A 16,728-nucleotide genomic window follows, 5' to 3' on the forward strand; every position below is an offset into this window, starting at 1 on the left:
ACCCGGGCAGCGCCATCTTAGCTGCGGGCAGACGCCGCGCGGCCGCCATCATGGAAGCGGGCGGGTTCACGCTGTACCGGGAGCGCGGCAGTGGCGGAGCCGCCGCATCCCGGAGCCTCCGAGGCTCCCGTTGGCCACGTGGGGGATGGGCGGGCGTAGTAGCACTGGTGGGCTCCCGCCCTAGTCATCCCGTTGGCGGCGATGGCTGAGAGCGGCGGGCCGGAAGCGCGGGCGGCGCCATCTTATCTGCGGGCAGACGCCGCGCGGCCGCCATCACAAGAACGGGCGCGGCCGCCCGTGACTGGCAGCGCGGCCGTGGCGGAGCCGCCGCGCCCCGGAGCCCCCGGGGGGCTCCCGCTGCTGTGCGGGCACCGCTCGGTGATCGCCCCGAGCCCGCTCTAAGCACTGACGGGCTCCGCCAGCAGCCTCCCCGCGCCGGAGCCCCGCCCCGGCGGCCGCTCCGCCCCTGTCCCGGCGTGCCCGGTCGTTGGCGATGGCGGAGAGCGGCGGGAGCGGCCGGGGCCCGCCGTGCCCCGGGGCGGCCGCGGCGCTGAGGCGCTGGGAGCAACTGAGGCGGCGGGCGGCGGCTCCCTGGGCCCGCGGGCTCCTGGCCGTGGCCGCGGGGCTCGGGCTCCTGTACGCGGTGCTGCGGGTGCCGCTGCGGCTGCGGGACGGCCTGGCCGCCGGTGAGGGGCTGGGGGGAGGCGGGACCCCGCTGTGGGGCCGGGGGTGCGGACAGGGCGTCCCGGGATGGGTCAGCAGTAGGGCGGGGATTGTCACCCTGTGCTGGGCGCTGGTGGGGCCGCACCGCGAGTGCTGCGTCCTGTTCTGGGCCCCTCAGGACATTGAGGGGCTGGAGCGTGTCCAGGGAAGGGAATGGAGCTGGGGAAGGGGCTGGAGCAGCAGGAGCGGCTGAAGGAGCTGGGAGGGCTCAGCCTGGAGAAAAGGAGGCTCAGGGGGGACCTTCTCACTCTCTGCAACAGGAGGGGGGAGCCGGGGGGGGGTCTGGCTTTGCTGCCAGGGAACAAGGGACAGGAGGAGAGGAAACGGCCTCAAGCTGTGCTGGGGAGGGTCAGGTTGGACATCAGGAGGAATTTCTCCACGGAAAGGGTGGTCAGGCATTGGAAGGGGCTGCCCAGGGAGGTGGCGGAGTCCCCATCCCTGGAGGTGTCCAAGGAAGGACTGGACGTGGCACTCAGTGTTCTGGGCTGGGGGACAAGGTTGGGAATCAAGCATAGGTTGGACTCGGTGATCTCAGTGGTTTGGGGATTCTGTCCCAGCAGTACCCAGGGGCTGGTGGCACATCCCAGCCTCCTGCAGTGCCACACACAGCACATCACCCACCCCTGGGGCTGGGACACAGCAGGCTCTGGGATGGGCAGTCCCAGGCCATTGGAACCATCGGGGGGGTTCTGTCAGGCTGGAGCCCTGCCCTGGTCACTCCTGTCCCTCCCTCCTTCCACCAGCCTGGGGTGGTGGCAGGTGACAAAGCTGATGTGCAGTTTGGGTCCAAACCACTAAATAATTGCATTTCCTGCCCTGTGCTGTCAATAGCAGGAGGGAGAGCTCTGTGGAAAACATATATTCTTAGCACTGAATATAAACTTGCATCAAAACAGCCTGGTTTTCTCTTAGATTAAAGTGAAATAATACATTAAATTAGCTTGTTCTGGTCCACCAACCACATTACGGGTGAGACCATAAGCTGCTTTTACTAAAAATGTACAATGCTTTTTTTTTAGATTGGGTATAAAACCTGATAGACTGTCAGAGATGGTTACAAACAGAAAATAATATATGGCAAGGATTCTCTAACAGAGTAGCATTATGAAGCTATTAGGGCTATAGTATATTATATATTTAATAAAAAGCTATTTCTCTTTTTCAGTTCTGCTTGCTAAGTCTTTGTTTTTGTTTCTCTTAACAGTAACCGTGTTCTTAAGCACTTTGACTCCAAAATTCTACTTTGCCCTTACAGTGACTTCGTCCTTTATATCTGGGCTGATATTTGTAAGTAGCTCATTTTTTTCTAAACAACATTAGCACCTCTCAGATTATTTCATGAGGGGTAAAGGGAATGAGTATCTGACTCTAGAGGGTGCCTTTGGGCTGGGAAGGAACTTGTTTAGTACCTTCTCTGATGAATTGTAGCTACTCTTTTGCTTTGTGTGTTGGGGTGAGTCTGAGGAAATAACTTAGAATATATATATTGGAATAACTTAGAATATATATATATATATATATTCTATATAAAAATAAATATAGAATCCCAGGCTGGTTTGGGTTGGAAGGAACCTTAAAGCTCATCTTGATCCACCCCCTGCCATGGGCAGGCACACCACAATCATCTGACCCTCGTGCAGACCATGGCACTGCATATAAATCTTTTGGGTTAATCTTCATTTTCAGTATTAAAAGCTAAAGAAAATGTCTCTTCTCATCAATTAAACCTAATTACCAGGATGTGCAAAGTCTGTTTTAATAGATTTCTGAGCAATCTGGTCTAGTAGAAGGTGTCTCTGCCTATGGTAGGGAGTTGGAATGAGATGAGCTTTAAGGTCCCTTCCAACACAACCATTCTATTATTCTGTGATTTATTCTTTTAGATTATTTTTGTGAAATGAAAAAAAACTACACCCAGTACAAATTTGGTACTGCATACAGGGCTGATAAATCCTCACCAGATAAAGAGAATATAAGGTTTTTTGCCTCTGTTCCCAGTTTCCCTGCACAGGCACTACTGAAGGGGTTTATGAGTTACCCCAATGACCTGGAGGGGGAGGAACAGATGTTTGGCTAAAATTTTACAAGTTTCTTTCAGTCTCTTTCATGTTCTGTGGCTGATCCTGCACGACAAGACAGGCCGAGCCAGATCATTAATGCTACTTTGTATGGAGAAAAAAGTTCCATCTCTAGTCAATTTGAGGGGGATTTACTCATTGTGGGCACTCTCATCTCTCCTGTTTGCTGCAAGGGTGTCACCTAAGGGAATTTGTGGTGCTTTTTTTCTCCTGTGACAGGTGTTTGAGTGGTGGCACTTCCGAAAGTACGGCACGTCTTTCATCGAGCAGGTTTCTGTGAGCCACCTGAGGCCCCTCATTGGGGGTGCAGAGAACAGCCCCCCACCCCCAGCAGCCTTCTCAGCAGGGGACAATGACACCAGCAGGCAGAACATGCCAGGTGATTGATTCCTGATGTATCCCAGCAGCTTTCCTTAAGCTTCAAGGTGGCTGGTTCACCTGAACTGGCTTTTAGTGGCTTTGGCTCTGCATTAGTGCTTGTGAAGAGTAGAGAAAGCCTACATCTTATAAAGTGTTTTATTAATAATGGTAAAAACCACTAAATAATAATGTATCTTTGCTCTAAACCGTTCTTTATTAAAATATTTAGGAAATACCTTACACATTTAGCTAAAATTGTTTCAGTAACATCAGTTATTTGCTATTCTAAATATGTGGAAGGTAAACATTGCATGAGTGTACATGGAGTGTTTAATCTTCCCACCATGTGCTTTTGTACCTCAGCAATGCTGGGGAGCAAAAAAAATTTCTCTATATAAATATATATATAAAAATATATATACATGTATAACCTTTTATATAAATATATATTTATATTTTTAATAGCAGAAACTTATGAAGAATATTATACGATCATGCTCAAGTTGTATAACAGTAACATGAAAGCAGCTTTTGAAAGCAAAACTGTATTTCATTACTGCATTTCAAAGTCAAGGTAATATTTCCTGTACTCTTCATTTAAAAAGTACTTTTATTTTTCACTCCCCAGAGTGCAAAGTGTGGCGAAATCCACTCAATCTTTTCCGAGGGGCAGAGTATAGCAGGTATTAATTATCTTACTTTCCATTGCATCTCTTTAAAATTAATTGGGGCCATACACATGACTTGTTCAGAGAACTTGCACTGGTAATGTCAGGAGACAGCTGGAGACCTGCAAGATTATAGGGGTGATTGATGCCAATCCTGTGTTTAAAAGGCACCAAGCCAAGCTTTGGCAGTTTCAATGGTAAGAATGCAAATATTACTGTAACATTATTTTTTGTGAGAGTAAAGCAGGAGAAAAACTTTATTCAGAGGTTGAGATTCTGACTCTAAATTCTCTTTTATTATTATGGCTGTATTGGAAGTCTCCTTGTGTTCTTTCATTGGAAAAGCTGCTTCCTAGGAAGCCAGTTCCCAACTTGCTTAGAACTTTGCAACCTTTAAATCTTTATAACCTGCCTCTTACTGAAATTTCTCCTCTTAAAGGTACATGTGGGTGACTGGGAAGGAGCCTCTTACTTACTATGACATGAATTTGTCAGCTCAAGACCATCAGAACTTTTTTACATGTGACACAGATGCTCTCCGGCCTTCGGATACAGGTACCGGTGTCGTGTGTGGGAGAGTGCAAAGTGGGTATTTTTAATGAACTTGAACATGAGATCAAGCTTTCATGTCAAATATATTGTGAGATTGCAGCCTTTCTCAACTGCTGAAGAGGTTTAATAGGTGTACAGAATCATGGAATGGTTTGGGTTGCAAGGGAAATTAAAAGGTGATCAAGGTTCACCCCCTGCCACGGGCAGGGAAACCTTCCTCTAGACCAGGGTGATCCCAAGCCCTGTCCAACCTGGCCTTGAGATTTAGTCTTTAGTGAATTCAGTGCAATTTAGTGACAAGATGTTTTTTCACCCTGTGCATTCTCTACAACTTTAAGCCTGTCAGGATCCTGTATTTTAACATCTCACCCATTTCAAATAATCAACACAATACCACAAACCTGAATTGTGTTCCCCACAGCCAAAATACGCTCTCATTTCAACCTTAGCAATGAACACTGGAGTCTCCAGAATTCTTTTTTTTCTTGTGTTCCACATGTTTAGTGCAGCAAATGTTCTTTACCTGGTTATTGTCAGTGTGGGTGTGAATTATTGTCAATTTGTCACGTTCCGGAAGTGTTCCTTGTCAGCTGCCTGTGACAAGCTTGATATGAACGATGTGTTTTTATTTCACAGAAGGGAGTGTATTGTCTCGCTGGCTAAGCCAAGACTAATATTTTGTTTCCAAATGAAAAACTCAAACATTTTTCCACGTTATTCTTGCTGGACAGCAGAAGGGTTTGTTCCAAAAGAAACATGTATAGATTCTTCGGTTTTCTTATCGTCCTTGAGATAGGCCAGATATGGAACTCCATGAATGTAAGGTTTTGGAGGTTTTTCAGTGTGAAAGTTACTTAGTTTTGCATGGAAAATGGTAGCTCTGAGAGTGTTGTTTTTCTTCTGCTGGAAGTTGGTTTTCAGTTTGTGTTTTTCATTTTTCCCAATTGGAAACATAGTGGGGAGGGGTTTAGAGTCATTGCACTGAAATAATTTTGAATTCAAACTGTAAATCAAACGACACTTTTGAATAAATTTCAGCATTTCCAATTGTTTCCTAGAATACTTTCTAATGAGGTGATAAATTATTACAGTGTAACTTGAATTGGCTTTGCTGTGTGATGCCACTCAAACATGGTTTGTAAATTTAAAAAGGAATTGTTTAACCCTTTATGATCTGACAGTTTTTTGAGTAGAATTCCAGAATGGTTTGGGTTGGAAGGGACCTTACAGATCATCTCATTCCACCCCCTGTCATGGGCAGGAACACCTTCCACTATCCCAGGTTGCTCCAAGCCCCATCCAGGCTGGCCTTGGACACTTCCAGGGATGGGGCAGCCACAGCTTCTCTGCACAACTTAACATTCAAGTATGAAGCTCTACCTGTGCAAGACACCCCTTACTCCATCACTTGTTTTCTTTGAAGTTCTGTTTGAAAGCTTAAATTAAAATTCTGTGCAGGTCCGTGCAAGAACCTGTGTTTAACAATTGCTCCTGCCAAGCTTTCAACAAGTCTTGGGAAATGTTTCCAAAAATCTGTAGCAGTTTAGAAATTGTACATCTGCCTGGTTATGTAAGCTGTCTTTGTGCTCTGTGTAGGAGTTCTGACATGGTCAGTGAAGAATCTTCCTGGTCGTGTTGCTTTCTTAGACTAAATTTGGGGTTTAATGAGCTGTTGCAAGAGTTTGATGCTTGTGGGAGAAACAGGCTGGTTTGTGTTTGCTCTTCCTTGTAACAGTCATCCTGCAAATGGGAATTTCCAGCATGGAAATGGATGTTAATTAGAGTTGATTCTGAGCAGCCAGTGTTGCCTCCACTGGCTCCCAGGTGTTTTCCAGGTGTTTCTGTCCCTCACCAGCCTTTCCATGTTTTTCCAACAGTTATGCAGAAAGCCTGGCGAGAGAGGAACCCTCAGGCCCGGATTAAAGCAGCATATCAAGCTCTGGAGTTGAACAATGAGTAAGTTTATAAATTCAGCTGCTGTATTTCTTGTGAGAAAGACTAAATGGAGGAGTACTGAGCACATTATCAGTTTCTTCATCTCATAATTCACTTTTAGTGAAGTTCTGAGTAGCTTAAGAGCAATTCCTGTGACCGAGAGTTGCACATGGGGCAGTTGCACTGAAGTATTGAGCTGTTCTATTAAAAATGGCTTTTGTGCTTCCCTTTTCTCGGGAAATATATTTTTAAATCTTTGTATCAACAGCAATAGCAAATGAGAAATTTTATTCAGATGTGGAACAGCCTAAATTGAACATGAGATCCTGTGTCTCAGAGGTGGCATGGTGGTAGAAATGTATTTGAAGTGCAGAGATGCCACTGCTGCAAGGGATTTAAAAATACTCTTATAGCACAAACCAATTTCACCCACTATTGTGATCCATTTTATTATGTTGTCTTGTAAAAAACTTTAAAACCTGGGTTTGAAAAAGCAAACCAAACACAAAAAAACCCTTTCCAGACAGTTACAGACCATTTTTACAATTTCAAGGAAAATAATTTAACTTGCTGCTTTTCTCCAAATATGTAGGGTTTTTTATGTAAGATGAAAAAGGTTTCTGTTTTTCTAACACTTACCCTTTGAACTGAAGTCAATATTTTGGTACTTTATTATTGTTAATGCTTAGATCTTAAACCTAAGTGAAACCTGCCCATTTTTAATTCTTCTAGCACTTAGGAAAGATACTAAACTTCATCCCTCAGGATAACTAGTAGGTTTTTCTCTTATTTCAGTTGTGCCACTGCATATGTCCTCCTGGCTGAGGAAGAAGCAACAACAATTGTGGATGCTGAGAAGTATTTCAAGCAGGCTCTGAAAGCAGGAGAAATGATTTACAGAAAGTCTCAGAACTGCCATTCCCAGAGCCCCCAGCACGAAGCACAGCTGAGTAAGGACTTGGAATGGCATAAACTCTTGGGTTTGTGTGAGCAGAAATGTAAAACTGAGGTAAAATTAGGAGAGGTAAGGATTGGGACTGACAGACTAATATTTTTTGTCTTTGTCATCAGGAAGAGACACCAATGTATTGGTCTATGTGAAGAGGAGACTAGCAATGTGTGCCAGGAAGCTTGGGAGAATAAGGGAAGCAGTAAAAATGATGAGAGATGTAAGTAAAAGTGGGAAAAAAAAAGTGAGCAACTATTGTTTTCAGTCACACCATCCAAATTGATGGTTTCAACTTCCTTTCTAGGCATCTTTATTAATTAACTGAATTATTTTCCAATGAGATTTGCACATCGTGACTGGATGCAGCCTGGTCTAGTGGAAGGTGTCCCATGGCAGGGGTTGGAACAAGATGAGCCTTAAGGTCCCTTCCAACCCAAACCATTCCATGATTCTGTGGAATTATGCAGCTCTTTTCATGCTGCTTCCCTGCCAGTTTCTAGCACTGTGAAAGAACAGAACATAGAAAAATCCTGAATTATTGTACCGATTTCTGTTAACTATTTCAGGGATTCAACTGCAGTTCTGCGTGTAATTCATTTCTCTTTCCTGATTTGCAGCTGATGAAAGAGTTTCCACTTCTCAGCATGCTGAATATCCATGAAAACCTCCTGGAGGCACTGCTGGAGTTACAGGCTTATGCAGATGTCCAGGCAGTTTTAGCCAAGTATGATGGTAAGTGGTGGCTGTTGGGAAATGTGGGTGTTTTTGGTTAAAAGTGGCGTGGGCAAGTTGTTTGCTCATGATCTCAGCTGGGTGACCAGACTCCCTTCACCAGTAACAAATAGATGCTTCCTGAGTGCTGGTCAAGTATTTCTTTTGACTGCTCAGGTCAAATTTAGGCAAGCTAAATAGCATCCAAATTACTTTTTATGCTTTTAAGTTACTTGTAATCTGTAAAGCAATCTTTGCTTTGATTCAAGGATTATTTTAATTAATCTCTTTTACATCCCTGGTTACGCCTAAATTCATCAGCCTTTTTCAGCCAGCACATAGCCCTGTAAGTAACTGATGTAAATAAGCTGGAAAAGGGAGTTTTCCTTTGTCATCTTCCAGCCTTGGCTCCTGTGACACTGAAGTTGCTCCTCAGAGATCAGCAGTGTGCAGACATGCTGCTTGCCAGAGATTAGTGGTGGGCACTAAACTATAGTTTGCTTTCACTTTCCATCTCAGCCAAAATATTTCAGGGGTTGTGCAAGTCTAGATAAAGATTAGTAAAATATATACTTATTTTTTATTGTCCTCGAGGTTGTGCCACCTACACAAAGTGCTGCTGTCAGAGCTGGCCCTTAAATCACCCTCAGAGTGGAGGGACATAAGAGCAATATTTTATGACAGCCATTCCCAGAAGCTGTTGTGTTTTGTTCTCTCCTGTGTCTGTTCTTTATTGCCTCAGGGAATCAAAAGTATGATATTTTTTCCCCAATCCCTGTGCCCCTTGTGTGTAGCCAACAAAACACCCTGCTCCTGTTCCTGATCATCCACATTCCTCTGTGTGGATCCTTCTTAATTTATCACAACCATTTGCACTTTTCCTGGTGCTTCTCTCTGCGAAGCTCAGGAATTGTGACACTTTCTTAAGAAAGAGTTGCTGATGTTTTTTTTTTCCCCTAAGCATCTGGAAAAGTGAATATGAGCTTCAAACTCTCTGCAGCACCCCTGTGTTTTGCTTGACACGACAGCCAGACTTGTAGTAAGTGATGGACAAGCCCAGGATGGGATTTACAAAAAAAGCAAGAGCCATCTGACTATACACAACATGGTACTTGGGAATTAGACCCCAGACTTTGTCTGCTTTTAAAGTAAACTTGTGCTGTGGAGTGCTAACCTTCTAATCTGTAATTGTCAGCTCAAACTTGGCTTCAGATATCCTACAAAGCTCCAACTAAGAGAATTTTTCCCCGTGGAACTGGAAAAGAGCGGAAATTGCGTTTTTGTTAAAATTTGTCTACCTGTCTGTAGTGTCATTTGTTTTTTTTTTTGGTCAGCTTCTAGTCAGTCTCTCAGTGTTGTGTAAAACTCTGTGCTAATGTACAGTTGCAAAATTAGGTAAAAGATTAGAAGCTTGTTTCAAACCTTTGTGGGTTAGTGCAGGAAATATACTCTGGTTTGAGGTGTGTATTTATATATGTATTTCTCTCTTAATTCAGTTTTAGTGTCTTGGTACATTTAGAAGGAAAAAAAAATGATGCTTTACCACCTAAATACTGAGTTTTCAATTTGAGACTGACTGTGCAAAGAAATTCAGAGTTTCTAGTCACAGCTGAAATGTTCCAGGTGTTACATTCATTGTCTCATGTGCCCGAGTAAAAATCTTTAAGCTCAGAGGATGTGGGTTTAAAATGTTTGTCTTGCCTTAGAATCTTACAGCTTAATTATTTTATTTTATCATAGATATCAGTCTTCCCAAATCAGCAGCAATATGTTACACAGCAGCCCTGCTAAAAGCCAGAGCTGTTTCAGAAAGGTAAGCAACCATGTGTGTGAAAATAGTGGTTTGTTGCTAATCTTTTATGTTTTAAAGTTACTTCTAATCTGCAAAGAAATCTTTGCTTCCATTCAAGATTATTTTAATTTTTTTAATCTCTTCTACCCCCCTGCTTATACCTAAATATGTAGCAGTTACATTTTTAAGAGCAAGTTCAGTGTGTTTATATATACACTTATATGTGTGTGTAATTAAATGTGATTTAAAGCTCCTTTCAAGCATCCACAAAGTTAATACAGGTGAGGGTGTTTTTCCAGAGCCCACGTGTTGGCCAAGTGCTTTTATGCACGTTCTGTTTTCAGTGCCTTGCTTGGGATTTTCCCCAGTTTTTTGGGGTGGGTGCAGGATATTTGTTGCAGTTGATGCTGTTATTTCACTGTGGTTCTGGTCTGTGGAAAGCTGGGTCCAGCAGGTGATGCTGTAACAGTGAGAGGAAAATTTAGGCACTCACCTGACATGATTGACATCAAATTTCAAACATACCTGTGTCACATGGGCATGGAGGACAGTCAAGATACCTGAATTAACATGCACATTTTTCTCCTAGGAGGATTTGTTTATCCTTCTTGATAAATCAGCCAATTTCTTAATGAACTCCAAGCTCACAAATGCAAATAAACACCTGCTTAGGGTTTATTATTTATTACTTTTGTTCAATGTGGGTTTTTTCCCTTCAGGTTCTCCCCAGAAACTGCCTCCAAAAGAGGGCTCAGTACAGCAGAAATTAATGCTGTGGAAGCAATTCACAGGGCTGTGGAATTTAACCCTCATGTTCCAAAGGTAAAGAGTATTTTATTTTCTTTTATTGTATTATGAAAAAATACCATGTTATAATATCATTTTGTTATTGGAACTGGTTGTAACTCCAGCCCCAGGTTTTCTTGAAACTGGTTATAACTCCAGCCATGGAGTTGTTAAATGTGTTGTTATTTATATCATAAATGTTTGGTTGCCAGAATTAGGGTTTTGGGTTTTTTTTTTGCAATAGATGATGTTAAAAGAGGGTTTTTGCACAAAAAAATTAACTTGGAATTCTATAACTCATTGGAAAATGAATTATATACCAGTGAGGTATTACTGAAGGCCATTTATTCTGTAAGGGTGTTATTTTCTTCCCCACTGTGACCCACTGGGTGAGTAACTTCATTTGTCTGTGCCCTTGTTCACTAGTTTGCTTTGACTATGAGCATTTCAGAGCTTTAGGCATTAATTAATTTTGTAGGCATTAATAAATGTAGATATTTAAAGTCACAGAATCACAGAATGGTTTGGCTTGGAAGGGACGTTAAAGATCATCTCATTCCAAGTCCCTGAAGCCAAATGAAGTTCTCCAGACAATAACCACTCTAGTATTCCAAAAAACCTTTATTCTGCTCTGCTTCCAAGCATGGGCTCCACAGTTCCTGAAAGCTCTAAATGTGTGAACAAGCTGAAGAGTCTGTCCCACCCCAGGCTGGATTTAATATCTGGCATCACCTGAAGCGGCCATAGCACGGATTCCACGGGTGAAAATAAAACCTTGCAGTGCTTTTTTTTTTTTTTTACTGTCCCAGGGCTGGTGCTGGGTTCAGTGTGAACCCTTGAATGCAGGAGGTTGGCTCAGTGCTGGGCCTAATCCTCTGCAAATGATGCTGGAGCCCCAGTGGCTGGAGCTGTGAAGGCTGGAATGATGTGACTGCTCCCTTCTGTCTGCCTGTCCAATCCAATAGAATGTGCACAGGGAGAGCTAATTGCTGGGAGAAATTGCTGCTTCTTTGCATGACTGATCAAGAGCAGGGCAAGTTCATTTCAGACAGTCTCAGACAGATTTTTTTTTTTTCTTTAGCCCCTGCCTTGAGGGGCAGAAGATTATAATGCATTATCCTTATCGAAAAGTTCTTTTAGTTGGGGTGTCCTCCCGTTGTTTCAGGAGCCTCATGTACCTTTTTAGGGATCATTTCAAACAGGCTCTTAGCAAAATATGATGTGTATTTCCACAGACCAGCGTGGAAGCTGATTCCAGGTTTCAGTAATTTGATCTTCTCTTCTAATTGTGGATCTATCCAGTCTTTTTTTTTTTTAATTGCAATATTGCCTTGAAAAACCAATTTATTGGATGACAGAGCAGAATTTTATTGATCCAGGCTGCCTAGAGCTCTGAAATGCTCATAGTCAAAGCAAACAAGTGAACAAGGGCACAGACAAATGAAGTAACTCACCCAGTGGGTCACAGTGGGGAAGAAAATCTGATTTTTGAATTTCCACTCTGTCCTGTCCCGTGGACTAAAAATAAATGAGTGTGTAAAGTAGAAATCCCTTTGTTCTTGGAGCTGATGGTTGTCTTTGCACATAACATCATTTTGCATAAGGAAAATAAAATAAGGTTTGTTTCTCTTTGTTCCCAGTTCTGCTTTTACAAGGCTGGGGTTTGTTTGGAAAGTTAGAACCAGCTGGAAAACCGGCCCTCTTAAGCCATTTCCAGTTAGAGATCTGAAACTGCATTTTGGTGCTGGAGGAAACAACCTTTTCCAATCCTATTTTGAATATCTCAAGAGATTTTTATAGTGTATAAAGACTTCAAACCCCCAGATACTTTCAGTACTGAGACACCTTGCCTGTTTTATGCTTCAACACGGACATGAGAACCTGCCAGACTGTGGAATTTCTCTGTTTATGTGGTAACATGGGCTCAGAGAGAGCCAAAGCCTGGAGCTGAGCATTGGTGTGTTGTGGCAATAGTTGCAGTGGGGCTTCCCCACCACTGCTGGGTTTCTATTCCCAGTTAGCACAATGGAAAAGTGGGCACTGTGGAGAGCATGAGGAGTCAGGTCAGGGGTCAGATATTTGAGACCATTTTCCCACAGCAGCCCTGTGTGCCAGTGATCCTTTACTGTGTTAAAAAAAAAAAAAAATTAAAAAAGAAAAAAAATTGAAGAGGATTAGAGGGGATTAGCAAGAATATTACCCTCCAGAGTGCAGGCCCAAGGCACTGAGAGAAGAACCTAGCCAGGCAGTAAATGTGCTTTATTTGGCTGGGGCACAACCCCTCCTACATTCCTTGAAGAATCTGAATGGGAAAAGTTAAGTCCTCAAACTGGATTAGTAAATAATCTCATAGTTTGTGGCATCTGCTGAAATAAATCGGTGAGTTTGCTGCATTCTTACACTTTGGGGGACACCCCAAGGAATTGCCACGTTGATCAAAGATGTGGATTAACTTTGGCTGTTATTGAATGAGACACTGTGTGGTAGGAGAGGACAACCCACAGGTAAATACTAGAGCTGAAACTGTCTTTTCATTCTTGTAAAAATTACTCATCTGTTTTTAAAACCTGAGTTCAAATGAATACCTGGCTTTTTTTTTAATGTGCCACGATAAAAACGTGGTGCATTGAAAAAAATTGCATGTCCTGTGTTGCAAAGGAAATGGGAAATGATTAATCCTTGTGTTCTTTGACCCTTCTGAGCATCAGATATTCTGCTGATGGAGGGAGAAGGCTGAAATTGAAAAAATCTGAAATCAGAGATGCTTTGTGGTAGCCCAGTAAAACCACATTAAAAGAAGATTTTTTTCCCTGGTTTTGGTTTGTTATTCTTCCTTTGGTTTAGCACACTGACACTTTGGGTTTGCTGCTCATACTTGAGGGCTAACAAATCCTCAGCCTCCTACAATGAAATGTTCAGTTATGAAATAATGAGCAAAAATACTGTTGGTTTGGGGTTTTTTATCAGCCTAAATTTGTCCCTCATTGGTATTGCACCTGCAGCATTATACTTACGTCTGTTCCACAAGAGTGTATTTTTATTTTGCCTTACTGAAGCTGTATTTTTTTTCTTGATTTTTTTTTTTTTAACATATGAGAGCCCCAATTTAAGATTGTTGAAGACAGGAGTGTGTTTTGCTGCTTTTCCCTTCCCACAGACTGGCTGCTCTGGGTCAGGATTGGGCTCTTTCCTCCACAGGTGGCCCCTGGGATTTGCTCAGTTTGTGCCTCGATCAATCACTTCCATTTCACAATTAAAGGGTTTGGTGTGTTCCATGTGTTCCAAATGTGCTTTGCATTTGTCCTTTCAGTATTTACTAGAAATGAAGAGCTTAGTGCTGCCTCCAGAGCACATTCTGAAGCGAGGGGACAGTGAGGCAGTAGCCTATGCTTTTTTTCACCTCCAGCACTGGAAGAGGATAGAAGGGGCTCTAAATCTGCTGCACTGCACATGGGAAGGCAGTAAGTATCTGTCCTTTTATTTTTTGCTGTACAGTAGACTAATCTCTGTGCCTTTATCCCCCTCAAACACAATTGGTTCTCTTTGTGAGAAGCTGGTTAAATACAGATCTGATGTCCCACTCTTTTTGCAGCCTTTAGGATGATCCCATACCCACTAGAGAAAGGACATCTTTTCTATCCCTACCCGAGCTGCACCGAAACTGCAGACAGAGAACTATTGCCAAGTAAGTGGTTTCTAAGCAGTAATGATAATAAAACACAAGCTAAGGACATGTTCAGTTTGTGGTATTCTGTATTTACCTTACTGTGATTTTTTTAGTTGGAGCTTCCTGTGAAGGGGATTCAGCTATTTGTTGATGTCCCTCCCAAAAGATCCTGAAGCACTTGACGTGTCTGTGTGGTAAATGTCAGCTTGATGCTGTAATAGTCTGAGTCCTTCAGAGATGAAATCTGTGTGTGGGACATCCAGACTGAGGCTGGCCAGCTTTGACAACAACAAAGTGGACCATTTTTTTCCACATACTTTTGAAAGAAGTCATGGATTTGACTCCTGTTGTAGCAGTTCCAGTCGTGCTTTTGGGTATCCATCAGAACCTGTGACCTTACAGAGAATCCTTGGTTAATCTATAGTCATTATTTCTATAGTCTGTATTTCTGTCATTAATTCATTGGTTCATATTTGTCTGCTGGATGCCTCCTGGAACTTTTTATCCATGTATATCTGTGGATTTGCACTAATATTTGATGCTGAAAAGTAGGTCTTGTCCAGCTGCTCGTTGCTTCAAGGTTACTTTGTGCAATTATGACCCTACATGGTTGGCTTTTTTCCTTTGAGTGAGGCAAATAAACTAAATCACTACACCCTGTGCTCATCATATTTAGGAAAATACCATTAATTTAGAGTAGAATTGGACTCTTAATTGTCCATCTTAATAGAATTCCTTTGGGGCTGAACTTGTACACAATTCCTGTGGGACTGGAAAGAGCTACTGCAAAAGCCCCAGCAGAGCCACAGAGACCACAGCTGTGGAAAGGAAAAGTGCACATACGTGTTTCTATTTAAAAGCCTGAAGTTATATTTAAAATGTGTAATTTAAATTTGCCCCCAGACTGCTTTAAATTACTCATTTCTCACTTATGCAGGATATTGCACAAGGAATTCCTTGGTTAGCAACTAACCCTAAATTGTAGACTTCCCAGCATAATTAAACACCAACACATGCAGATATTTCAACACGATCACTCACGCATTCCTGTTATGTTTTAAATATAAAACTACCCATAAATAAAATCATCTTAACACTTTTATTGCGGTACTTCCTCGAGAAGTCTTGACACTTAATTTTTTTAAATTTATCTATTTAAAATAATGTTGACCAAATCAAGGATTCAGAAATCTTGGATTGGTCTATGAGTAACAACTCTCAAATGGCTGTGAATGTGTAGAGTTATCTTTGGTTGTCCTTACCTATTTTGGATTTGGTTTAAATTTCCCAGTGTAGGAAAAGCCAGTGCAAAAAAAAATTATTCCTTTTTTTTCTTTTTAACACTTTCCTAAGTTATGTTGGGACCTTTCCTAAATTATATTGCTCTGTGCTTTAAAAATGAGGTGAGTTTTTAGGTAGTACGAATCTCTGAGTAACATTAACATCTCTGATGGGTGTTAGACATGGATCTCCAAACCTTCTACTTCATTGTGCTCCAAAATCATATCATTTAAAAGCAAAAGAAACCCCAAGCACTTTGCCATTTGCAATAGCACAAGGCACTTTTGCTGGGCTTGTTTTCTAATGATGCTTTCATGTACCAGCATTCCAAACCAGAAACTGGGAGGGTAAAGTGTCTTCTTCCCCTTCAACCTTCAGTTTAAAAAGAATACAACTGGACTTTCTTCTGGCTTTAAAATTTGAGGGGTTTGTTAGATTTTAAAAACAGCCTGTCAAGAAGTGCAGCCCTTTCACGATTACTTATTGTTAGAGAAACTTTTTGTTTTGTTTTGTTTTGTTTTTTCATTTAAAAACCCTCTCAAATCATTGAATGGAAGTCAGAGCTGCAGATATTTAAAGCCACTAATTGCAAATTCACCAAGCAGGTCCTCAGCTGGTGACCAGTAGTAGTGTTGTGAGTGCTGAAAGCTCCACATGCCACCCTTAGCCTGGGCTAATCACCTGCTTTGGATTTGGTTACCACAGATTGGAAACTGCAAGGAGCTGCTATGTGCAGAATTTATAACCCAGTCCTGGGGCTGTTTTCTTTGGGGTCTGCTCTGTCAGCTGCTCTGAGCAAATTTACTGTAGCCTACAACCAGAAATCTTGCAGAAGTATTAAGCAGCTCCCTTGTATGTACAACATGCTGATGGTTTTGTACTTGCTCAGCTTCTCCCAGGGTGGGGAGATGTGAGATGTGCTGTTCCCTTCAGGTGACAGGATTAGTGCTCCAGAATTGTTTTAATTGGTCTGGGTAATTTTGACAGCTTGTGAGTTTTTACTTCCCTCTGTCCTGTTAAAAGATTATGCACCAAAAACTGAGCCTGAAGAAATGCTTCGAAAATAAAGGCCCAAGTGGAAAAGAAAACTGGAAAGAGAATATTAATAATGAAGACAAAGGTGCAATAACTAATAATAATGAAGACACAGATGTAATAACTATTAATAATGAAGACAGGTGTAATAACTTAAAAATGAAGATAAAGGTGTAATAACTATTAATAAT

The 16,728-nt window shown here is 42.2% G+C and overlaps 1 protein-coding gene across 2 annotated transcripts in view; it reads left to right on the forward strand.

Annotated features, from left to right (window-relative positions):
* The first annotated feature begins 336 nt into the window (after window positions 1–336).
* Window positions 337–16,728, forward strand: part of ST7L (suppression of tumorigenicity 7 like) — a 23,034-nt gene continuing 6,642 nt past the window's right edge. Inside the window, exons 1-13 of one of the 2 annotated variants that reach the window (XM_027694999.1) lie at window positions 337–686; window positions 1,928–2,010; window positions 3,021–3,180; window positions 3,790–3,844; window positions 4,269–4,384; window positions 6,259–6,337; window positions 7,112–7,296; window positions 7,388–7,485; window positions 7,883–7,997; window positions 9,717–9,789; window positions 10,488–10,590; window positions 13,865–14,015; window positions 14,147–14,239. In XM_027694999.1, the coding sequence (XP_027550800.1) occupies window positions 494–686; window positions 1,928–2,010; window positions 3,021–3,180; window positions 3,790–3,844; window positions 4,269–4,384; window positions 6,259–6,337; window positions 7,112–7,296; window positions 7,388–7,485; window positions 7,883–7,997; window positions 9,717–9,789; window positions 10,488–10,590; window positions 13,865–14,015; window positions 14,147–14,239 (1,504 nt within the window). In that variant the 5' untranslated portion in view covers window positions 337–493. The remainder of the gene's footprint in view (window positions 687–1,927; window positions 2,011–3,020; window positions 3,181–3,789; window positions 3,845–4,268; window positions 4,385–6,258; window positions 6,338–7,111; window positions 7,297–7,387; window positions 7,486–7,882; window positions 7,998–9,716; window positions 9,790–10,487; window positions 10,591–13,864; window positions 14,016–14,146; window positions 14,240–16,728) is intronic. The other variant, XM_027695001.1, reaches the window with a different exon arrangement.

Source organism: Neopelma chrysocephalum, unplaced genomic scaffold (genome assembly GCF_003984885.1).
Source record: "Neopelma chrysocephalum unplaced genomic scaffold, ASM398488v2 Primary Assembly neopelma1_100, whole genome shotgun sequence".
NCBI classification, from domain to species: Eukaryota; Metazoa; Chordata; class Aves; order Passeriformes; family Pipridae; genus Neopelma; species Neopelma chrysocephalum.